The 21240-nt window shown below is 42.2% G+C and overlaps 1 protein-coding gene and 1 long non-coding RNA gene across 2 annotated transcripts; one reads left to right on the plus strand and one right to left on the minus strand.

Moving 5' to 3' along the window:
* Positions 1–116: 116 nt before the first annotated feature.
* Positions 117–20650, minus strand: LOC116608478 (centrosomal protein of 290 kDa). Its single transcript, XM_048731535.1, has 11 exons — positions 20493–20650; positions 15368–19278; positions 14640–14949; positions 13465–13834; positions 11455–11638; positions 11024–11050; positions 3843–8721; positions 3160–3333; positions 2241–2393; positions 1513–1653; positions 117–1006 (listed from the first exon to the last, which is right to left on the minus strand). Exons 2-11 carry the CDS (start codon positions 19195–19197, stop codon positions 752–754), a joined length of 10323 nt encoding a protein of 3440 aa, XP_048587492.1. The 5' UTR covers positions 19198–19278; positions 20493–20650; the 3' UTR covers positions 117–751.
* On the plus strand, positions 10259–11306 carry LOC116608475. Its single transcript, XR_004292663.2, has 2 exons — positions 10259–10390; positions 10462–11306. It is a non-coding gene; the product is annotated as an uncharacterized LOC116608475 (long non-coding RNA).
* Positions 20651–21240: the final 590 nt, after the last annotated feature.

Raw genomic sequence — 21240 nt, forward strand, 5'->3', positions numbered from 1 at the left:
CGTACAGAATTTGCCACCTTGATGCACGCTGAAAGCTGGTGGTAAGATGTCCTGTTTGCTCTGCTCATTACTAAGCGTTTATAAGATAGATAGTGTTCAGATTTTCCAACTGCATCTGTATCGACCTGTACCTCAGTGATCTTAGTGATTGTCACTGAGGCATTTTTATTTTGTAATTATTTTGCTTTACATCAAATTCACTTTATAAAACAATTTATAAAACAAAACTTTTCTTCGCATTGAAAATATTTACACCCTCTAGGTGCCTAACTAAAAGATTTCATATCGTAGAAACATACTGAGTGTTAAAGGTTGGTTCTCACTGGAACGCAGGAGCATAGCGCAACGCACGTCTTTTTCCGATTCTCACGGGAAGGGAAGCTCAGGTGAACGCAACTGCTTGATCATTTTTAGCCTGCTTTGCGTTTGTGCTCACTCTTGTGCCCTTGTGAGAACCAGCCTTAAATAAAACCTAAATATAGCCTCGCAGAACAAGACGACATTGTATAATCATATACCCGCGGGGGACTCCCCATAAAAAAAGACGGTGGTGATCGTCCTATCTTTTTGGGTATAAAATTATACCAACTGCTATCCCTTAAAGGGGTTTTCAACAATTCTTTCCGATTCTTCTATCCTTTAGGGGGGTTTCACACTAATGGATCGCATCCTATCCAATAACAACCGGACATATGCACAGAGAATTATATAGCCAACAAAAGTGTACTTCTTCTTGCTCATCAAAGACTTTTCATATCGCTATGTCTTTATCGAGTTCTAGCACGAGGTATGATTGTTCTAACTGATCCTTGCCCACGTGATTACTCAGCCTTTCTACCAGTTTCTGTAGCAGCACGCGCTTGCGCAGTAGCTTCTCTTGTGATCTACTGGAACTTTTCAGCTTTCCTTCTAACTTCAGTACTGTTTTATTCAAGTCGCTGTTCTCCGCGTAGAGTCGATGGATGATCTTCTCGCACTTTTTTAGTTGCGCTTCTGCTATTTCTAGCTGTAATAAAAATAAAGCACGTTTTAGGCTAGACCTCAACGAGTCCACTCCCCTGTCCCCCTCCCCCCTGGGTACGGGCCTGTTGTCCTGCATTTTCATTCCAGCGACTTTGTACGCGAAGCAATATACCTAACCTAGCCAAGAAATGTTTCTTTTTAACCATACGGCACTACAAAATTCTTGAGTAGTTTGTTATAACCAAGCTCCATTCTAGCCTAGCACTTCACTGACCAAATTTAAAGAAGTTTGTTCATTCGATTCAAGCAAAATATTTAACATGTATCCAGGCACAGTGTCCTAGTTCCTGTGGTTATTTTGGGTCTCCTGTGTAAGGTCTGACCGTGCGAAGCCTTGAACACATCCAAGATAAGGCGGGGGAAATTATAAAACATAACAAAACAGCGAGAAGCAGAAGATAAAACAAGTCAGCTATTTACGTCCTGTAAGTTTTAACGCTTAATACTCAGTTTATTGGTATCCGTTGCTCATCTTTTGCTAGTTGTTACCTGTTTTCGTAGCTGGCAATCGCTTTCCCCTGCTTCCTTTCCGTTGAAGGATTTGACATCAGTGCCGTGTTGTGCCTTATCGTATGTGGTCAGGAAATGACGGAGCTCGCTCGTGTTCACGTTCGTGTAGTCGATGTTGATCTTAAACGGGCATTCCACATAAGTATTAAGGTGTCTTTATGTATAAGAACATGATATTTATTATGTAAAAAAAAGCCCTGATAAACGATCCCCGATCTCAAAGAATAAGGCATTAGTTTTCTGTTTCATCCCCAATTAAGACTGGGTTTTTTTAATCCCCAATTACTGTTTTTAGTATTCTGCGAATTCTCCCAGCGATTTCCAACAACTAAATCACTCCCTTGACTTCCGGCATTCAAAATCCTTGAAGCGTTTTCATTGGGCAGCACTGAAATGGTTTCCAATCACATCACCTCTCCGTAAGGCCTTGACCAATCAAAATCCACCAAATGCAACTGTGTTAGCTGGATTGACGGAAACTAGAAAGCAGCCTAGCAGCGTGAAGTTATTGATAGGAGTTCATAAATTATTGAGAATTGCAGTAATGTTTACCACTCGGGAAAATTGCAAGATTGTCTGCCCCCCCCCCCCCCCCCCCCCACTTCCCCACCCACCACACACTCTTTTGACCCAATGTCTCCCCTCCTCTGTCCAAAATACTGCAACTAGACACTTGTACTTGGGGTTAGTAGGACTACTAGTCTGACCTTGTTCTGATCAACGTCATTCATCTGTATCTTGATCTGTTTTCTCAGCTCATCTCCGCTTATGTCCTTTACTAGAAGATTATGCAAGCCTCTGTAGAATGCATGAAGTTGACTTTCATCCTGTGATGAGATGCCTCCACCCTCTATGTTATTCTAGAAAAGAAAGACCATAACACGGTCACCTATTGTCTTTATCCATGTTTTGTTGCATTTTTTATTTTTAGAATGATACTACTACTGGCCTTATATCATTTTTCCACCCCTTTCAGGGTTCAAAATATTTTTTTTAAATCTGCTAGATTTTGCTGGCCTTTTCGATCTTGGTGGAAAAAAGCCTGCATACTCAAAATATGAGCCAGCAAAGACCAGAAAACAGCAGGCTATCACAGGCAGCCAGCCGCTATTTTGAACCCTGCCTTTTCACCTATGCCCTTACTTCATTGCCTGCCATCTCATCTCTCACCTCAATGCCCACCTACTCTGCCATTTGATCTTTCCCCCTCATTTCATGGCCTGCTCACCCTGCCATCTGAACTCTCTCCATCTAATTGCCCACCCTTCCATCTGATCTCTTTCCCCCTCAATATTATTATCCGAAGTCTGATCTCTCCCTCTCACCTCAATGCCTGCCCACCTCCATCTGATCTCTTCCCAACTTGCTTCAATGCCCGTCTACCCTGTCATCTGATGTCTCTCTCCCCCTCAACCCAATCCCCCCACCTGCCATCTGATCGCTCTCCCCCCCTCACCTCAATGCCACCCACCCTGTCTTCTGATATCCCCCCCCCCACCTCAATGCCTCCACATCCTGCTGTCTGATAGCTCACCTCAATGCCTCCCCATCCTGCCATCTGTTATCTCCCCCTCCTCACCTCAATGCCTCTCCACCCTGCTGTCTGTTATCTCCCCCCTTTCTCACCTCAGTGCCTGCCTTCTGCTGCCGCCTGAAGCTCATCTCTTGTATCTCCAGCCTTTGTGTTGCGTTCTCCAGCTGCCACTCTAGTAGTCCTACTCTTTGCTTCAGATTCATATTGGCCTCCCTGAGCTCTCTTAGCCGAGCCTCATACTCCTCAATCACGCCGTCTCGCTTATCCTTCAATGCACAGAAATTGATGTATTTTAGCAACTTCTAATCGCTATGATAAATAAGTTATTCAGTGGAGGAAGTGGGTTACAAAAATATAATTTGATATTTTACTTATGACCTGATGGCTGCAAATAGCATGCCTTCGCTCAAACCTTGGTATATATAGCGTCTTATTGTAGGATGCTAACAAAGCACATTATCCAGCGCCAGCTTTATCAATAATAATTAATTTACGCGGTTTGTTTTCAGTCATTTTGATAAATTTTACCAATTATACATGCTCAGACCTGTAGCGAAGGAGGGGGGCTCTAAAGAACCAAATCTACTCGACTGGAAGGTCCGCTCTAATGAAGGAACATTGAGCCCCACTTCGAGGTAGGAAGAACTACTCAGAGAAAATGGTCCGCCAAATGGGTAAACGAACACCCCCGCTTAAGGTACCTGGCTACGGGCCTGATACTAAACCAAAGAAAGCGTTTATACAAGTGTCTTAAATTTCATGGCAAAGTACTTACTGCAAGGTTAACCTGTGCGACCTCGCTTCTGAACTCCTCACGAAATCTATCATCACTGCTCGTTAAACCACCTTCAACTGCCTTGTGCGTCACGGTTTCCATGACCACCTTCTTGTGCACCATCTCCATCACATTTTCCTGAAGTCTCGTAAGCTGCACCCTTAACTCTGATATCTGAAGCTCCAGTTCTTGTCTTTCTCTTCGTAGACTTGCAACCTCATTGTTTTCTTTCCTTGAGACCCCACCTGTGTCAACCTTCGAACTGTTGTTATTACTTGGTAAGGGAAGATCTCTCGAACTTGTCACTCTATCTTCTTGCATTGGAAAGCTATGGACGTCGTCATCACTTGTCACGCGCATGGATGAACTACTATAGTCTCTCACCCGCGAGGCATCAACGCTGTCGTTGTAAATGCCCACGTTCCCTGCGTGTCTGTCCTGATTGCCTTCGTGTCTCTTCTCCGCATAAGGTCGACCCCCCTCATCTAAACATCCATCTGCTTGCTCAGGGTGATAGCTAACTGACTGCTGCACTTCGTTAGATGCATACGAAGCTCCGGCTTCAGTTCTCGCATATCTCTTATCAGGGTACATGGCGTTCTCAGCTTGATTGTGGTGATTGTGATGTGTTATCTCGATACTCGTGCGAACCCGTGGAGAATGAGAGGGAGGTAAACGATCCCTTGGTACAGCACTGCACCTCGGGGACCCTCCTCGGATGATGACGTCACTGTATAACACAGAAGGTGTGTTGAGACTACCACCCCTTTGGGTCACGTGAGATGGACTACCAGCGCTTTGGGTCACATGAGATGGGTTACCAACCGTTTGGGTCCCGTGAGATGGACTACCAGCGCTTTGGGTCACGTGAGATGGGCTATCTGCCCTTTGTGTCATGTGAGATGGGCTACCAGTCCTCTGGGTCACGTGATTGCCAACCCTGTGGTTAGAAGAGGTCACTATCCATTGGGAATCCGAATGAGGGCTGTAAGGTCTACTCATCTCAAAAGAATCATTCATGAACTTGTCTGAATGACTTCCATCAGCGGTGCCCTGACATCGCTCGCACACTTCCTCTTTAGGTGCATTCCTAATCGCCTTTTGAAGGTCTTCAATCTCTTTCTCTAACTCGGTCTTATGCTTCCTCAGTAAGACTAATTCGTGGTCTTCTCTGTTTCGCATTGAATTCAACCGTGTCACATCCGCCTGAATCTCCACCCGTTCACTTCTCAAATCCCTCAGCTCCTTTTCAAGGTCATCTGCCTCAAACCTCAGTTCTGAAGTATCATTTCTTTTTCTCCAAGTATCTTCCGCCATCGTGATATCTGTCTCAACTTTAGTCTTCTCGCTTCGCAAACTGTGCATTGCCTTTTCCAAATCGCTTTTCTCTTTTCTGAGGTGATCCACTTCATTGTCGTCTCTTCTTCGCTCCTCTTTCATCACAGATATCTCAGCTTCAAGTCTTATCTTTTGGCTTCGAAGGTTAGTGACTTGAACCTCTAAGTCTACCCTTTCCTTACGTAAGACATTCACGCTGTTTTCCTCCCTTATCTTCACTTCCCGTATGACCGAGATTTCCGCTTCAAACTCCGTCTTCTGACGCCTCAACGTAGCCACCGTTCTTTCCATTTGCAGCCTTTCTTTCTTCAAAACGACAACTTCTCTGTTTTCAACCTGTTGCATATCACTCGTATAACATGCATTGTTCAATTCCGTGTGTTCAAAACCTTTTTCCATTTGCTTTTTTAAAGTTCTTACTTTCCGCTTCAAATCGTCCCGCTCATTTCTTAAACTCGCCAGTTCGTGGTCTTGGTCGTTCCGGTTTCTCACAGTTTCTATATTGACATGGGAGATTCTGTTAGTGTGTCTTTCGTTGTTGCGGACATCGCTTTGAGACAGGTTTGCTTGAGCATCATTTTGCTGTCGATGAAGATTCTGAATCACTTTTTCTTCTCTCTGTTTTTCTAATTCAAGCTCTCTCAAAGTGAACTCAAGTTCGTTTACATTATTTGTTAACTCTTTCGTGCGTCTATCGAGGCTTCGTTCCTCTGATTTAAGATGTGATACACGAGCCTTGAATTCATTAACCTCTTCTCTGAGGGCCTTTATCTCTTCACAGAGGTCTTTCCTCTCCTCCTTCATTCTCCTGACTTCTTCCTCGTGGTCTTTCAACATATTTTCCAACTGCCTTGAACCTTTTTTTTCGGCATTTTTCAGTTCAAGTTCTAAATTTTGTTTCTTTTGTTTAAGTTCCCGCACTTCATAGTCAAGTGTCTGTTTTTGCTGCTCAAGTCGACGAACACTTTCATCCACGAAATCAATCTCTAATCCTGGTGCTTCTTGTTGCGTGATCGCGTTGCGTGATTCGTAAACGCGTTCGTTAACGTGAATAGGGTTACTCCTTGTAGGTACTTGACCGTCGAACTGATCCACGCTGTTGCGTGTAGAGTGAAGGTGTCCGTTACGATGACTCGTATCACGTGATCCAGGTGCCCTAGCCCGTCCTCCGTCCTGCTGGTCCGTGTAGTTACGTGATTCAGGTACGTGCTCGTGAGAATTGCGTGTGCCCGTTTGACCTTGTCCATCCATGTGCGGACCAGACGCCGTTGTGTGCCGCCGCGCTTGAGCGATCTCATCTTGTAGAGTGTCAGTTGTCCGCTTCAGTAATGATATTTCATGGTCTTTTTCCATCTTTTCTCTCTTGTTCGCGGAAATCGCATCCTCAAGCTCTGACAGCTTCCGCTTGGCGGCGACTAAGCCATGCTCCACCTCTGCCTTCTCCTTCTTCAAATAACTCACTTGGTCATCCGAGTCTGCTTTGTCTCTCTTAATGGCGGATATCTCATCTTCGACTTCGAGCTTCTTTCTTCGCAGCGTCGCCAGCTCGTCCTCAAGTTCCTCATTCTTTCGCTGTAGTGACGATAGACGCCCCTCAAGCTCTACCCGTTCCCTCTTGACGCCCTGTAACTCCTCGTCCGTCCTTCTGATGTTTTCTTGCATGTGAGTGGCCACGTTAGTCCTTGGCCCTCCCTCTGGTAGATCTCTTGACGAGGCGTCCACAGCACTTCTTTTTACCCTTGCCAGCTCGTCTTCCAAGTCAATCTTTTCCCGTCTCAAGGCTGACATACTAATTTCCGTCTGTTCCTTCTGCAACTTGATCAAACTGATCTCGTTCTCCTTCTGTCTTATCAGCTCCTTGAGTTGATCAACTTCAAGCTTGCTCTCACTACAAGCTCTCTGTGCCAGTTGATCCTGCGCGTATTGATTTGCCTGTTGTTGAAGGATCTCTCTCTCCCGCCCAATTTTTTCGTTTTCTTTGCGTAGCTCTAACATTGCACTCTCCAGCTCCCCGCACCTTGTTTTCATCATCCTTAAATCCCCATCCAACTGTTGAATAACCCCACTCTGAGTAGCACTTTCGTTGACGAACTTCTGAGAAAACTCCGCTTCCAGGCTGTACCTCAGTTCCTCTTTCTCGTGGATAAGCTTCCTGTTTAACTCTTCTTTCTCTATTTCAAAGTGTTGCCTCAACTCAGCGTTCTTTTCCACTAAAGTCGACTCAATTTGAGAGTTCTCTTTACGTAGTAGGATCACTTCCTCTCTTAGCTCCGACATGGTTGACTCCATGGCGTCTTTGTCGTGTTCCAGCAAGTTATGGTATTTCGCTTCTAGTTTAGCCTTCAGGTTTCTTCTTTCTTCAGAATGTTTCCGCTCCATCTGTGCTATTTCATCCTCGTAGTGTTCCTCAAGCCTGCGCTTCTCCTCTTTGCATTTCCTCTCCACTTCCTTTTTATCCTTTTCCAAAGTCTCCAAGTCATCTTGAAGCTTTTTATTAATGGTCTTCAACACTGAAGTTTCATTTTGAAGTTTTAAACTAAACTCTGATTCCAAACTGAATTTCATTGAATTTCTTTGCTCGGCAAAGGTATGCTCCATTTCTCGAATCTCTTTCTCAAATCTTTCGATTATGATATCTTTTTCTTGGCTCAAGCTTTCATTGAGTTCTCTTAACTGTAATGTCAGATTCATTATATCTCCCTGTAGGTCGGTAATATTCTCCTCGTACTTGACCTTCTGTCTTTCCAGTTGAGCACTATACTTCTCGTCTAATTGTTTCTTATATTCGTGAAACGAATTCATCTGCCGTTTTTCCAGTTCATTTTTCTCTCTTTCAAAGCTGATTTCACATTTTTCTTTTTCTGTTCTTATTTTACTTTCCAATTCCCGTTTCTGCCATTGTAACTCAGAAATCGTGCTTTTCAACTCCTGTAGACTGCTTTCATATCCACTTCTTTCTTGTTCCAGTTTGTGAGTATAATTTTCCTCCAACTTTCGTTTCATTTCGCGTTTCTCGGATAGAAACTTTCTCTCTAAGACTTCGCGCTCTTTCTCGTATTTGTCCTCTAAGTCTAAGTCAGGCCGTACGGCGCTTTCAAGCGGACAATTGCTCATTCTCATGTACACCTCTGCGATTTCCCGGACAAGATGATTATCAATGTCAATGGAGTTCGTCTGGCGGCTTGACGTTACTGCATTAACGCCAGCAGAGTTTTCTAACCCTGAATGGAGATACGCCATGGAGCCACGTGACCCATAGCCAGTTTCGCTTCCCGTGGAGGCAATCCTCGAATTTCCCGCGCTCCCTCGCTCCATTTCTAGTTGACGAAGCAAATGTATTTTTTCTCTCTGGAAGTCTTCTTTAATGCGAGTCAGCTCTTCCTCGTGGCCCTGTGATAGCAAGTCTTTCTCCAGGAGAAACCCTCTGACAATGTCTTGTATTTCTTGCCGGTGACTTTCCCTGTCTTCTAGTTGATCCGAGTCGTCATCCGACGAGTCCACGATCACATCCGAGGCCGCCTCACCGCTCGACATGTTAACTCTTCACAAGTTTCTAAACCAAGAAGGAAAGATATAAGCAGCAAACTGGGCAACCCATCGCCATCTTATGCAAATGATAGTATTTGAGTATTCAAATTTAACGGCTATTTGAGCTGTTCTTCAAACAAGTCGCTGGATTTAAATTTGAATATATCTATGTGTTGTAACTAAGCAAAGTTTCCGAATATGGCTGCTAAAATGACATATTATTTGAATATGTTTGCTTTTTATTTCATGTGGCACTGTTTAGGCTCCTGATACTTGCAATAAAGGTGAAAATAGGCCAAATTAAGACTTCTATGATTAATCTACTGAATCTACTGAACATCTTTCAGAACGCATTTTTCATCGAGAAAATGGTCGTTATGGAAATGTAGGCATCCATATGAATATGCAATATCAGATTTGATATTTTCTGAAGCCTTTATTTTTCTTTATTTAACACACTTTTTTTTTTTTATAAAAAGAACAATGATGCAAACCTGAAATTGTTGTTCGGTTATTAAGGCAATGCAGGTGCATCAAGATCGATAGCAAATTAGTTGGGAGATAAACCTTATGGTTGTGATTAAATGTTTTTGTTATAGTTTTTAGCGATACTTGATTCATCATATATACCATAATATGCCATAAAGCATATTATTACTCTGAGGAAGGTGGAATTTAAATGACTAGAATGACCATTGCATGTCATACTACGTAATTTATTCTATATTAAGTCTATAATGTGCGCCAATATAACAGGCACTCAAGGTCAGACTATTTCATTGGAAATGTATGCTTATTTTGGGAAAGAGGATTTTCGCAATTAGCTTTGTTTACTAAATTATTACTTTCATTTCCGAGGTACTATATTTTAGCGACGGTATAATAAAAATGAGTCGACGAAATATTTTCATGGTTGTAAGGATGGCGTTCCTAAAATCGACAAGGAGCATTACCCACAATCCACCTCAAAGCACACGGTCAAGTTCAACAGCAGAATTCGGAAACTTACAAATCTTGAAAATCCTAATGATTCATTCTTAGGGTTTTAGCAAAAGGGCTTAGCTTTTCTGATATTGAAGAATTAATTAACAAAATATTGTACTTTTTTTACGTAACTATTTTAAGTAACTGATTTCCCAAAGCTGTTGAACCAAAGGTACCTGAAAAGTCAAGGGAATCGTACTTGGATCCCCTGCTCTGAGTTTTGAATCTGTTTGGCCAAAATGATAAGCGCATCTTCTCAAAGTAAGAAAGACGGGAATAGCTATCAACAAGCTCTCAAAAGTTGAAATGCTTTCATGAATGTACAGTTTCTGATGTTTTCCCGGTGGAATTATGTTCAACTAAAAATATCCAAACTGAAAGTATCTTATATGTATATGTTTTTCTGTTTCATTTCTGGAAAATATATTTTTCAAATGTTTGAAAATTCGTAGTCTAAAGAGATGCTATGACGATATCATCTAAGTTTACTACAAGCATGCAGCACTTATCCACCGTTGTTTTTAGAATGAATGTACACTTGTGAATTTTAGCAAATAAAAATGAACTTTTCCTACCTTGCATTTGTGCTGCTTTTATCAATTATAGCGGGTTTTCCCATCCATTTTCGTAAAAAAATCTCTCCTTTCTCCACAGACGCTACCTTCCGCTGCTGTTGGAGTTGTTTGACAAGCGGACAGGTAATAGACGGCTTCTGATTGGCTAAAGCTTTCATGGTATGTATTAATATTGCATTTCAATGGCTTTTCAGCATCTTCAAAGCTGGCAAGTGTTTTCTGGAGTCGCTCCAAGCGTCTCTGGTTACATCCCGTTATTCATCGTCAAAACACAGCCAAACCTCAAAACACTGCAACTACTTGATATAACAAGCAGTAATTTCAGCACGTGTCACCTTCAAAGTAATCATCATTAAGGACCGCATGTTTTGGATATCCTACGATATCCACCTTCCCTCTGTTCAGTTTTATCGCTATTACCATACTTACTTTAGTACAAAATCGGTTTCCTTCAGCAGTTTCCTAAACTGCTTCTTGGGAGTCACATTTTATTTATACTCCTTTCGTTAATTCAGGTTCGATTGCAAGAAAACGGCTTGCTAAGGGTCACATCCGTCAAACTTTTCTAAAGTGGCACGATAATGCAACCCTGCGCCTAATCTAGGCCATTGAAAAAAAGCTGAATTGAAAGAAATTTTATATTTTTTTATTCACAGCAATTAAGTTTATCCCCATTTACTTAAGATACATAAATATCAGGAAAATAATACATTTCACAAGTTTTGTAGTTTGTAATACCCTAATGATGATAAATACATCGGACATGGCTTGTGGATCTTGTTGCTTCAACGGTATTTTGAAGAAATATAACTATTGTATATCGGGTGATATGCCACACACTTTTTGCACTGGGAATTCTTAGGAGTCGGCCTTTTTGGTACGACGTCCGTTTGAGCCTGGTAATGACCCCGCTCTGTTTTATAGAGTAACGTACCTTCCTATCTACAAAGTACAGTGTTTTATTATTATTGATTGTATTAATAGTATTAGATAGTATTGATAGAAGTTTTTTTTATATTAAAGATATTTGATAAATCAATGCTTGGCATGGATAAGTACGAAAATGTAATTCTTTCGTGTAATCATCAAATTTTTTTAGCATAGTTTCACTATTGTACGTTGTATTGTCGTTTTTTTTCTAGAGAAAAGTTCAAAATAGAACGCTTGAATATCAAATACTAGTGTGCTATGTTTCAAAGCTTGACTCTAAGTCTGACTCTAAGGTTTCCTCAGGGACAACCTTTGTTTCATTATTGGAATTATGTTCTTCTTCTGATGACGGTTCTCCTGATGACACTCGATCCTCTTGGTCTAACAGCCTTCTTTCAGAGATGGATTCTACAGAATAAGCTCCAACAAGAGTGTCTTTTTCTGGAAATATAAAAATAATCCTCATCCCATGTTCAATCAATAATATGCATTTGGGCGTTAGTAGTTGTTGCTGGGTAATGAGAAACAAAATTCGTTTGTTTAACGTAGACGAAACTTGGGACACTTCCACGGTGAGACATGCACCAACACACTGCACCACACAAGCTGTACCTATGGACCACCTGCACAGTGCGCCATGCACTAACACACTGCATAACACAAGCTGTACCTATGGACCACCTGCACAGTGAGCCATGCACTAACACACTTGACCACACAAGTTGTACCTAGGGACGACCTGCACAGTGAGGTATACACTAACACACTGCACCACACAAGCTGTACCTAGGGACCACCTGCACAGTGAGACATGCACCAACACACTGCACCACACAAGCTGTACCAAGAGACCACTTGCACAGTGAGCCATGCACTAACACACTGCACCACACAAGCTGTACCTAGGGACGACCTGCACAATGAGCCATGCACTAACACACTGCACCACACAAGCTGTACCAAGAGACCACTTGCACAGTGAGCCATGCACTAACACACTGCACCACACAAGCTGTACCTAGGGACCACCTGCACAGTGAGACATGCACCAACACACTGCACCACACAAGCTGTACCAAGAGACCACTTGCACAGTGAGCCATGCACTAACACACTGCACCACACAAGCTGTACCTAGGGACGACCTGCACAATGAGCCATGCACTAACACACTGCACCATACAAGTTGTACCTAGGGACCACCTGCACAGTGAGCCATGCACTAACACACTGCACCACACAAGCTGTACCAAGAGACCACTTGCACAGTGAGACATGCACCAACACACTGCACCACACAAGCTGTACCAAGAGACCACTTGCACAGTGAGACATGCACTAACACACTGCACCACACAAGCTGTACCAAGAGACCACTTGCACAGTGAGACATGCACCAACACACTGCACCACACAAGCTGTACCAAGAGACCACTTGCACAGTGAGACATGCACCAACACACTGCACCACACAAGCTGTACCAAGAGACCACTTGCACAGTGAGACATGCACCAACACACTTCACCACACAAGCTGTACCTAGGGACCACCTGCACAGTGAGGTATACACTAACACACTGCACCATACAAGTTGTACCTAGGGACCACCTGCACAGTGAGCCATGCACCAACACACTGCACCACACAAGCTGTACCTAGGGACCACCTGCACAGTGAGTCATGCACCAACACACTGCACCACACAAGTTGTACCTAGTGGCCACCTGCACAGTGAACCATGCACTAACACACTGCACCACACAAGCTGTACCGAGGGACCACCTGCACAGTGAGCCATGCACTAACACACTGCACCACACAAGCTGTAACAAGGGACCACCTGCCAGTGAGACATGCACCAACACACTGCACCACACAAGCTGTAACAAGGGACCACCTGCCAGTGAGACATGCACCAACACACTGCACCACACAAGTTGTACCTAGAGACCACCTGCACAGTGAGCCATGCACTAACACACTGCACCACACAAGCTGTAACAAGGGACCACCTGCACAGTGAGCCATGCACTAACACACTGCACCACACAAGCTTTACATAGGGACGACCTGCCATGCACTAATACACTTCATAACACAAGTTGTACCTAGGGACCACCTGCACGGTAGTGAGCCATGCCCCAACGCATTGCACCACACAAGTTGTACCTAGGGACCACCTGCACAGTGAGCCATGCACCAACACACTGCGCCACACAAATTGTACCTAGGGACCGCCCGACCAACTGCAGTAGTCTGCACTTACCCGGAAAGCTCATATTTATTGCATCCTCTTCTGTTCCAAATACGTTGTCCTTCTCTTTAATGGAACCGCTTGTTGTTTCACTACTAGACATTTGGCGTTGCTGTGAAGTATTTGAGCGGCTCACACTAAGATGATGCACTACGAATGATTGGTTGTGCGTGCCTATTGGTTGGTCTGGCAAATTCTTTACGCTGATTGGTTGATTGTTTAGATGTTGCATGCTGATTGGTTGATTTTGTCGCGCCTTGTTTATGAGCTCTGGTGAGAGTTGCTCCAGCCTGGTGACTTTCTGTTGAAGCATTTGCACCTCGTTCTGAAGGACGCGATTTCTTTGTGCCGTCATGCTGCTTCTGTTAACTTCCACCGTGCTCTGGAAATGGAACACAGAAAGATGCAGTTAAATTTCCCCTTTAAGGAGACATTGCACTATTTAGGATTGACTTTACTATTGATTCGTTAAACTAAAAAATAAAACCTTTAGCCATGCGGAATAGCCAAGATAACCATCCAGGTTTATTAAGTGACGGTTGATCTATCAGATAAATATGATATCGTGGTTCACCTCATAGAGCTGATGGAAATGGGTTGAAAATAGTACTTTTAGGTTTTGAAACAAGCTGTACGTTTACTCAGTTCTTTGAATCGGATGTGAATCAATTAGATCCTTTGCATTTGATAAAGTTAACAGGAAGATTTTTAGTTAGTGTGGTTTTCCGCGTTTTATAAAATTTTCTTGCTTCCAGCATACGAGTAGCCCTTTAACAGAACTTATGCTAAATCCCAGGCAAATACCTTGATCCCTATCCTACTATCCCTATCCTATATCACAAAAAATGGTATTAGATTCCAAGATAAAAACTCAGATATTCGGACATGATTGGGTAGAAAACGTGAACGATTTGAGTTTATCTCTGAGCTTTAGCAACCCAAGGTAGTCACTTTGTAAAAGAAGCAAGACGTGGCAGAAGTATTGAAGTGTTAATCAAGTCTTCGGCGACGCTCTCTGTTGGCTCTATACTATACGCCTACTGAGACCCTCACTAGACTCTGCCGTGGCGGCTTCATAACTTTCACCCAGGTGACACACAGAAACTCTCCACACATGTTCTATGGCAAATACTATAGCCCCTTAAACTCTTCCTACCCAAGAGCCCTTGTATATCCCGTGGTCTTACCCTCGAGTCCCTAAAACTTTGCATTCTAAGCCCCATCATTTCCTGTAGCTCTTCCCTCTCTTGGTCCAGTCTCTCCTCTAGCGCATTTCTCTCAGTCTCGAACTCTGCCTTCATCATGGCCTTCTCCTGTCTGTAGCGTGTTTTAAGCGCAAAAATGTCTTCCATCAGCGTCTCGTTCTCGGCCTCGAGGCTTGCGATCTTATCTTCGTAGTATTTCTTGTCTCTCTGGAGTTGGTTCTGGTACTCGTACTCGAGGCGTGTGATCACCTCCTTGTTGGTAAGGCTGTCTAGGCCTTGAATTGAATCAGATCTGAAAAAGCAAAACCAGCTTGTGGTTAAACGATAGAATATGACCGACGTACTCTTTAATGACCTCATTTTTGTGGCGACGTTCAAAGTGGGAATAATCAAGAATGCTTTTTATATAATTAAGCTGAAAAAAAAAACTAACCACCTTCTTTCCTGTAACAAATCATGGCCAAAATATAAAAGTCCATTTGGAAATTTTATTTAATCGTTGTCCCAAATCCTTGTCTTTACATTTATTTTCATATCTAAACACTGAATGTAGTGATGGGAGGCCTCTCCATTTCAAATGCTGCAATGGTAGCTTTACTTGACATGTTGCACCATTGGCATCTTTCCCGGTGCAATAGGCTTTCACTAAGCCATGGTGAATTTACCTGACTTTTCAGGAAATCATTCAGAAACATGACTTGAAAGTTTACCTTGTGTTGTTCTGTAGCTGTGTCTGCAGTTGCTTTCTGTGGTCTCTTAGACGGGATATCTCCTGCCTCAGGCTCTCCAAAGTACTTTCAATGTTTTGTTTTTCTATGTGTAGTTTCCTTTGATATTCCTGATCAAGAGAATCTCTGAATTCGTCTTGCTTTTCAATTAGCGTCTCCATTTCGACTCTCGACTCATGTAGCAAATCTTCAAGCTCGCCCTTCTCCGCTTTGAACTTGTTTTGCAGCTGTTCTATTTTCATTTCGTATGCTTCCATCTGTGAACTCATTTCGTTTATTCTTTCCTCATATTTAATTGTCTCATTTTTTAATTTCTCCCTCATAACCTCCTCCGCTAGCATTTTACCCACCTCTTTGCTCTTCTCCAAGGAATCCTCAAATTGCTTGCGTTCATTTTCGAAGGAATTCTGCAGGTCCCCTTTGCTTCTCTTGAAGCTTTTTTTCATCTCTTTCTTCTGTTGCTTAACCTTGTCTAGTTCCTTGGTCAAAGCTTGAATTGTTGTAGTTAAAAGTTTCTTTTCCCTCTCTGCTCTTGTTGCTGTCTCAGTGCGCTCTTTCTCTGCCTTTGTAAGTTCTTCCTTGAGCACTCCCAGCTCTTGTTCAGCTCTTTGCTTTTCTATTTCCAATTGATTTTCAAAGTCTTTTATTTCCTCTCTGTAAGCCTGGACTTCCTCAGCAACAGTGTCTTGAAGCTTGAGCTCCAAACTGGCAACCTTAGAGGCAAGATGTTCCGCAAACTCCGTTTTCATTCGTTCTTGCATTTCTTCGTTGTTTTTCGTAAGTCTTTCCTGCAGTTCCATTTTCTCTGTTTCGAGCTTCGCTGTCAGTTCATCCAACAATGCTTCATACCGTTTTGACGTCTGTTCCAGTTTATCGTTCAAATCATGTTCAATATCCATGGCTCCCTCAACAGCTTTCTCAAGTTCCTCCGATAGGCTTCTTCCTTCTTCTTTTGCATGACACAGCTCTCCCTCCAGGTCTTGGATTCTTTCTGTGAGCTCATTTATCTTGTTTTGCTTTTCGCCTACTTGCAATCCCAAGTTCCTGTATTCCTCAGCCATCTTCTTAAACTCCTGATCATCTACGGCTGCCCCTTGTTGTACTGCGAATACGTTGGAAGTCACTTGTTCTTGAAGTTGTACCTCAATTGTAAGATTTGGTATCATGCTTTCCTTCCTAGTATCATTTCCTACTCCGTCATTCTCTCCTGGCTTAATTGGGATGTTTTCTTCAGTACTATATGAGCTTCTTGGTGAGATATAGCCATCTCGAGCTCCCAATTGTATCGCCTTGCCATCGGTATCATCAATCGTTAAAGCTTCTCTTAGCGTGGGGTCACTGTCATGGCTGTCCAAAGACTCTTCAACACCTGGCTCGGTCTGCAGGAATGAGTCCTGCATTATTGTAATACGCGATTCTTCTGAATCGCCTCTAAAGGTCGGTAGTTCGTTATTGCTTATATTTCTGACATGTGGACTTTGCTTTGCGTTTTTGCCGTCGCTTTCTCCAATGTGAACACCTTTCAAGATTTTATCAGCATCGTGCGCACTAAAGACGCCATCCTTCAACCCACTTGCAGTTTCTGTCATTTCCGAGTTTTTCGTTTTTTGAATATCTATCTCTTCAACTAGTTGCCCCATTGCTTTCTCCGTTTGTCTCTCCCGTTCTTTTTCTTCATAAGATGTCTCCATTTCTTTTATTTTATTAGCGAAATCTTTGATTTCTTTTGCAAGATAGTCGTTTTCCTTCTCCAACTCGTTGATCCTATCGTTCAATTCGTCATTTTCTTTTATAATCTTTTCCTGCTTTTTCTGTAATTCGTTTCTTCGCGTAGAAACGTCATCTAATTCGTCCTGAAGCTCTTCAATCTGTTTCTCGAGCTCTCGTCTCCTCGTCTTCTCCTTGGCCATGTCTTCAAGCCTTTCCTTGAGGTATCTCACCTCATCTTCAAGGTCTTTAATCTTACCCTTCATAGACTCGCTCTCGTACAAACTCTGCTTCACATGCGGTGACGCCACGCCATTTTCGCCCCTCGCATTCTCAAGCTCCTTTACCAGTTTGCTGTACTTTATCTTTAACTCCTCGTACTCTTCTTCGACCTTCGGGTCTTCGTCTTTGTTGTCCCGTAATGATGGATGGGCATCAAACCCCACCGATTCACCAGTTTTATCACGTGACGGTGTACCTCTCTCCATTTCTCCTGCATCTTTGCTCCCGTCCCGTGATGGGGACACAACTCTGTCCCAGTTCCCCACAGCTTCGATACTCTCACGTGCTGGTGACGTAACTCGGTCCCAGTTTCCCAGATCATCTCGTGTCGGTGTCGTGACATTGCTTCTCATCCTCCTTGTATGGGGAACCCCTCCAAGGCTCAAAATCTCGTTCTCGAAAGCTTTTCTCAGCTTACCGTTTCTCTCACTCTCTTCCAGCAATTTGTTCTTCAGCATCATGAGATCCTTGACCAGTTCTTCGAAGTTAGCGCTCAACATCATCTTCTCGTTAGTCTCTGTCGCCAGTTTCTCTTCGAGTCGACAGACCTCTTGACTGCATATTGCCTCTAGTTCCTTCTCACGCTCCTGGGCCAGGAGCAGTGCGCGCTTCATCTCGTCCACTTCCCTTAGAATCGCCTCGTTATCCCCCCTAAGGCTTATGTTCAATTCTTCGAGTCTTGTCTTTTGCTCTTGCTCGTGTTGCAGTGCTGCTTCAAGAGTGCTTATCTGTTCGGAGAAAGAACTCTTAAAGTCCAAGATCTGAATCTCGTAATCATTAATTGCTTTCATTTTACTCTTTGACTTTTCTTCTGCTTTTCGTAGCAGCTCTTTCAGAGACTTCAGATCCTCTTCATAATCAGCCTTATTTTCTTCAATAATCCTATCTTTCTCCTTTAACTGTCTTTCTCTGTCTCTGAGCACGTGCTCAAGGCGAATCTTTTCGTTCTCAAGCCTAAGAAACTCATCCTTAGGGACTCGATTTTCAAAGGATGCAAGAAGTGCATCAATGGAGTCGTCCTTCGGGTTATCCGGATCTAGACCCAAATGATCTATAATCTCCCCTAACTTTGCATTCTCCTCGGCAAGTGTTGCAATATCACTCTCATAACCCTTAGCAAACCTTGGTGAGCTACTTCTGCGATGTGCTTTATACATTGCCGCCAAAGCTTCCTTATAAACGCTCTCTTCACGTCTCTTAGGCTTGTGCTTTGGTGACTTTGCATCTCTGGCTTCACTGCCTTTATACATGTTTTGTGGACTTGTTTCATTACTTTTCCAATTGCTCTTGTATGATTTCTTCTCTAGATTCCTAAGCCTCACTTCTGTGTCATCCTTATCATGAGTGACTTGACTTAGTTTGAGCTCTAAGTATTCCTTCTCAGCTAGAAGTTTGTTTATTTGGATTCGCTCTGCGGTGCTTTCTATAAAACTCCTGGAGCTGATGATCGTGTCGGCATCGTCTGACGTCTCGCTGGCAGAGTCTGTCGTTAACCAGAAATCTTGCTCTTTCTTGAGCCTTATCAGCGCGTTCTTGATAGTTTCATTTTCTCGTATCATCTCTTGTAAATCTTCTTCTCCTTCGGATGAAAATATATCCTCAATGGCATCGTAACTTTTTACGTTTTCTGGATTACTGCACTCAACTGGTTCACATTGTTCAATATCCGTTATAATCTCCATTTCCTCCAGCCCTCGAGGTCCAGCTATTAAATTGTCTTTCTTCTCCTGGTTATTGTTATCAGCCACCCCATTCTCTCCCTCTTCATTTAGCTCGATGCCTTTGAGAGCAGCCTTAAACTTCTCAATATCCCGTTTCTCCATGTCTACGAGCTTGCCTCAAATAACACAGGAATGCCACATGCCATTTCATCCAGCATTTTCTCCAGTCTCTTCTTTATGGTTCTAGAAGAAAAAGTTATTATCAGCGAATTGCAAACCAATTAATTCACTGGCAAATATTTACGCATTGTGCTGGTGGTTTCGAGTGGAACACGTGATCAAATTCTAAATTATCGTTTGTATTACGCAGATTACAATACCAGATTAAATGACATTCCAAGTTAAGAAAATAACGTTTTTGTAAGATAATGTTTATGGTTTATTGCTTTTTTATATAGTTTTATTTTGTTTTATCAGGACGGTGTGGCAGATCGCCCAGTTTTCGAGACGATAGTATAATGTCTGACAAGTACCTGCTCGATTACAATCGATTAAACGAAGTGGCATCTCAAAGCTAACATTTGCATTAAACTTAGATAGGAAATTCTCTTAGACATTTTTAAATACATTTTATACGTGGATACGCAGTTTCTTTACAATAATTCTTATTAGTATATATTTAAACTAGCATGTCAAATGCATTTTGCGGGTATGCTTATTTCATACATATTTTGTCGCCCCGTTGATAAGTATACCCTTCGTTTTTCTTCAGTATTTTTAATGGATCGTCCTATTCTAGTGGTTCTTCGTTAGTAGCTAGTATTTCAAGAAGCAACATCCGCTAATTTATTGTGCAACTAGAAAAACCCGAAATTGATTCGTGTCTAAATGAGCTCTGCTGATTACATTGCAGAAAAACAATAGCTCATTCAGGTATACTAGGCATTTCCTTGCATAACAATAATTGGATAAGTCTACAATAAAAAAGAAAATAATATGCAAAAATAATTGTTGTTGTATTTTGTTGTATTAAAAGAAACTATTTCTTACCAACGTCTAATATGGCTATCGACGATCACTTTTCCGACGAGATATTTGATGGTATTTTGAAAGATTTCATGCTATTTCTTCCCTGAGGCATTTTTACGTTTCAAAATTAGCATTTTAAATATAGTTATTTAAAAAGCGGGTTTAAGCATGTTGTCATTCTCTGTAATCAGCCAAATAAACCTTGGTTTATATTGTAGATGTAGAAAGAACACACACAAAATAACTACAAAAAAAAAAGCAAGACATTTGATATTTCCATGGTTCAGACATCTACACCGGTTATTGCAATTTCCAAACCATTATTTCATGTTTTATTTTATTGGCAATAAAACACTACTCTCTTTCGGGAGAGCGTGATTTTGAAAGTTTTCATTCGAGGGAAAAGTGTATAACATGTTTTGACTAACCTCTACCAAGCCTTGTTTTACTCGGCATTTTTCGTAGCGTTGTTTTGATCCACAAAACCACAACGTCGCTTAAACTCGAGACGAAAGAAAACGACGCGTTGATGAAAAAAGCACTTGACTGCCAACAGGCGCATTTTAATTGCGTCTCAAATATTCAAATCCCCTTTAAAATATAATTATGAGGTAGGTATTTTGAATCTATTTCCGCTCTTGTTTTGGTTATTACAAATACCAAGTGCCGTTTAAAAATAGTCGGCTAACCTCCCTTGTGTCACCTTAAGATAAAAATGGATTTACTTCTGCCAACTCATATTACTTTATTTTACTTTATTGTTGTTTTCGAACCCGCTTAGGTTGGTACACGTACTTGTTATTTCACCGTGTGCTTTAATCTCGATGACCGTTTTTTTTTTATTCAATGAAACCTCACAAAAGACTTCATTCGACGATTCGGGTACAACTTACAGTCTTTTTATTTAAAACTTTTTTAACGACTTTTAATTTATTTTTATGTTCTTCGTGGGGTTCCTTGAATAAGAAATTGGATTTAAACGTGCCTTAGGCATATCTCATCTAGTTCTTAATCTTATGTTCAGAGGGTTATGTAGGCTGTGAAGTTGTTTCACGTATAGCTTTCTCAAAAGCCGAAATCGTTATGTTCGTGAGGTTCCAAGAAAGAAATAATTCCAAGAAAAAACGATCGTCCATAGACGGTGTAATAAGAAGGCGTATGATAAAGAATTTGCCA

The sequence above is a fragment of the Nematostella vectensis genome, chromosome 8 (genome assembly GCF_932526225.1).
Source record: "Nematostella vectensis chromosome 8, jaNemVect1.1, whole genome shotgun sequence".
Taxonomy (NCBI): domain Eukaryota; kingdom Metazoa; phylum Cnidaria; class Anthozoa; order Actiniaria; family Edwardsiidae; genus Nematostella; species Nematostella vectensis.

Excerpts from the sequence above, each read along its gene's own strand:
- LOC116608478 (XM_048731535.1), bottom strand. The coding sequence starts at position 19,197 with ATGGAGAAACGGGATATTGAGAAGTTTAAGGCTGCTCTCAAAGGCATC. Across the intron at positions 11,639-13,464 it reads AATAAATATGAGCTTTCCGG|AAAAAGACACTCTTGTTGGA; the intron begins GTAAGTGCAGAC and ends TTATATTTCCAG. Across the intron at positions 2,394-3,159 it reads AGCAGAAGGCAGGCACTGAG|AATAACATAGAGGGTGGAGG; the intron begins GTGAGAAAGGGG and ends TTTCTTTTCTAG.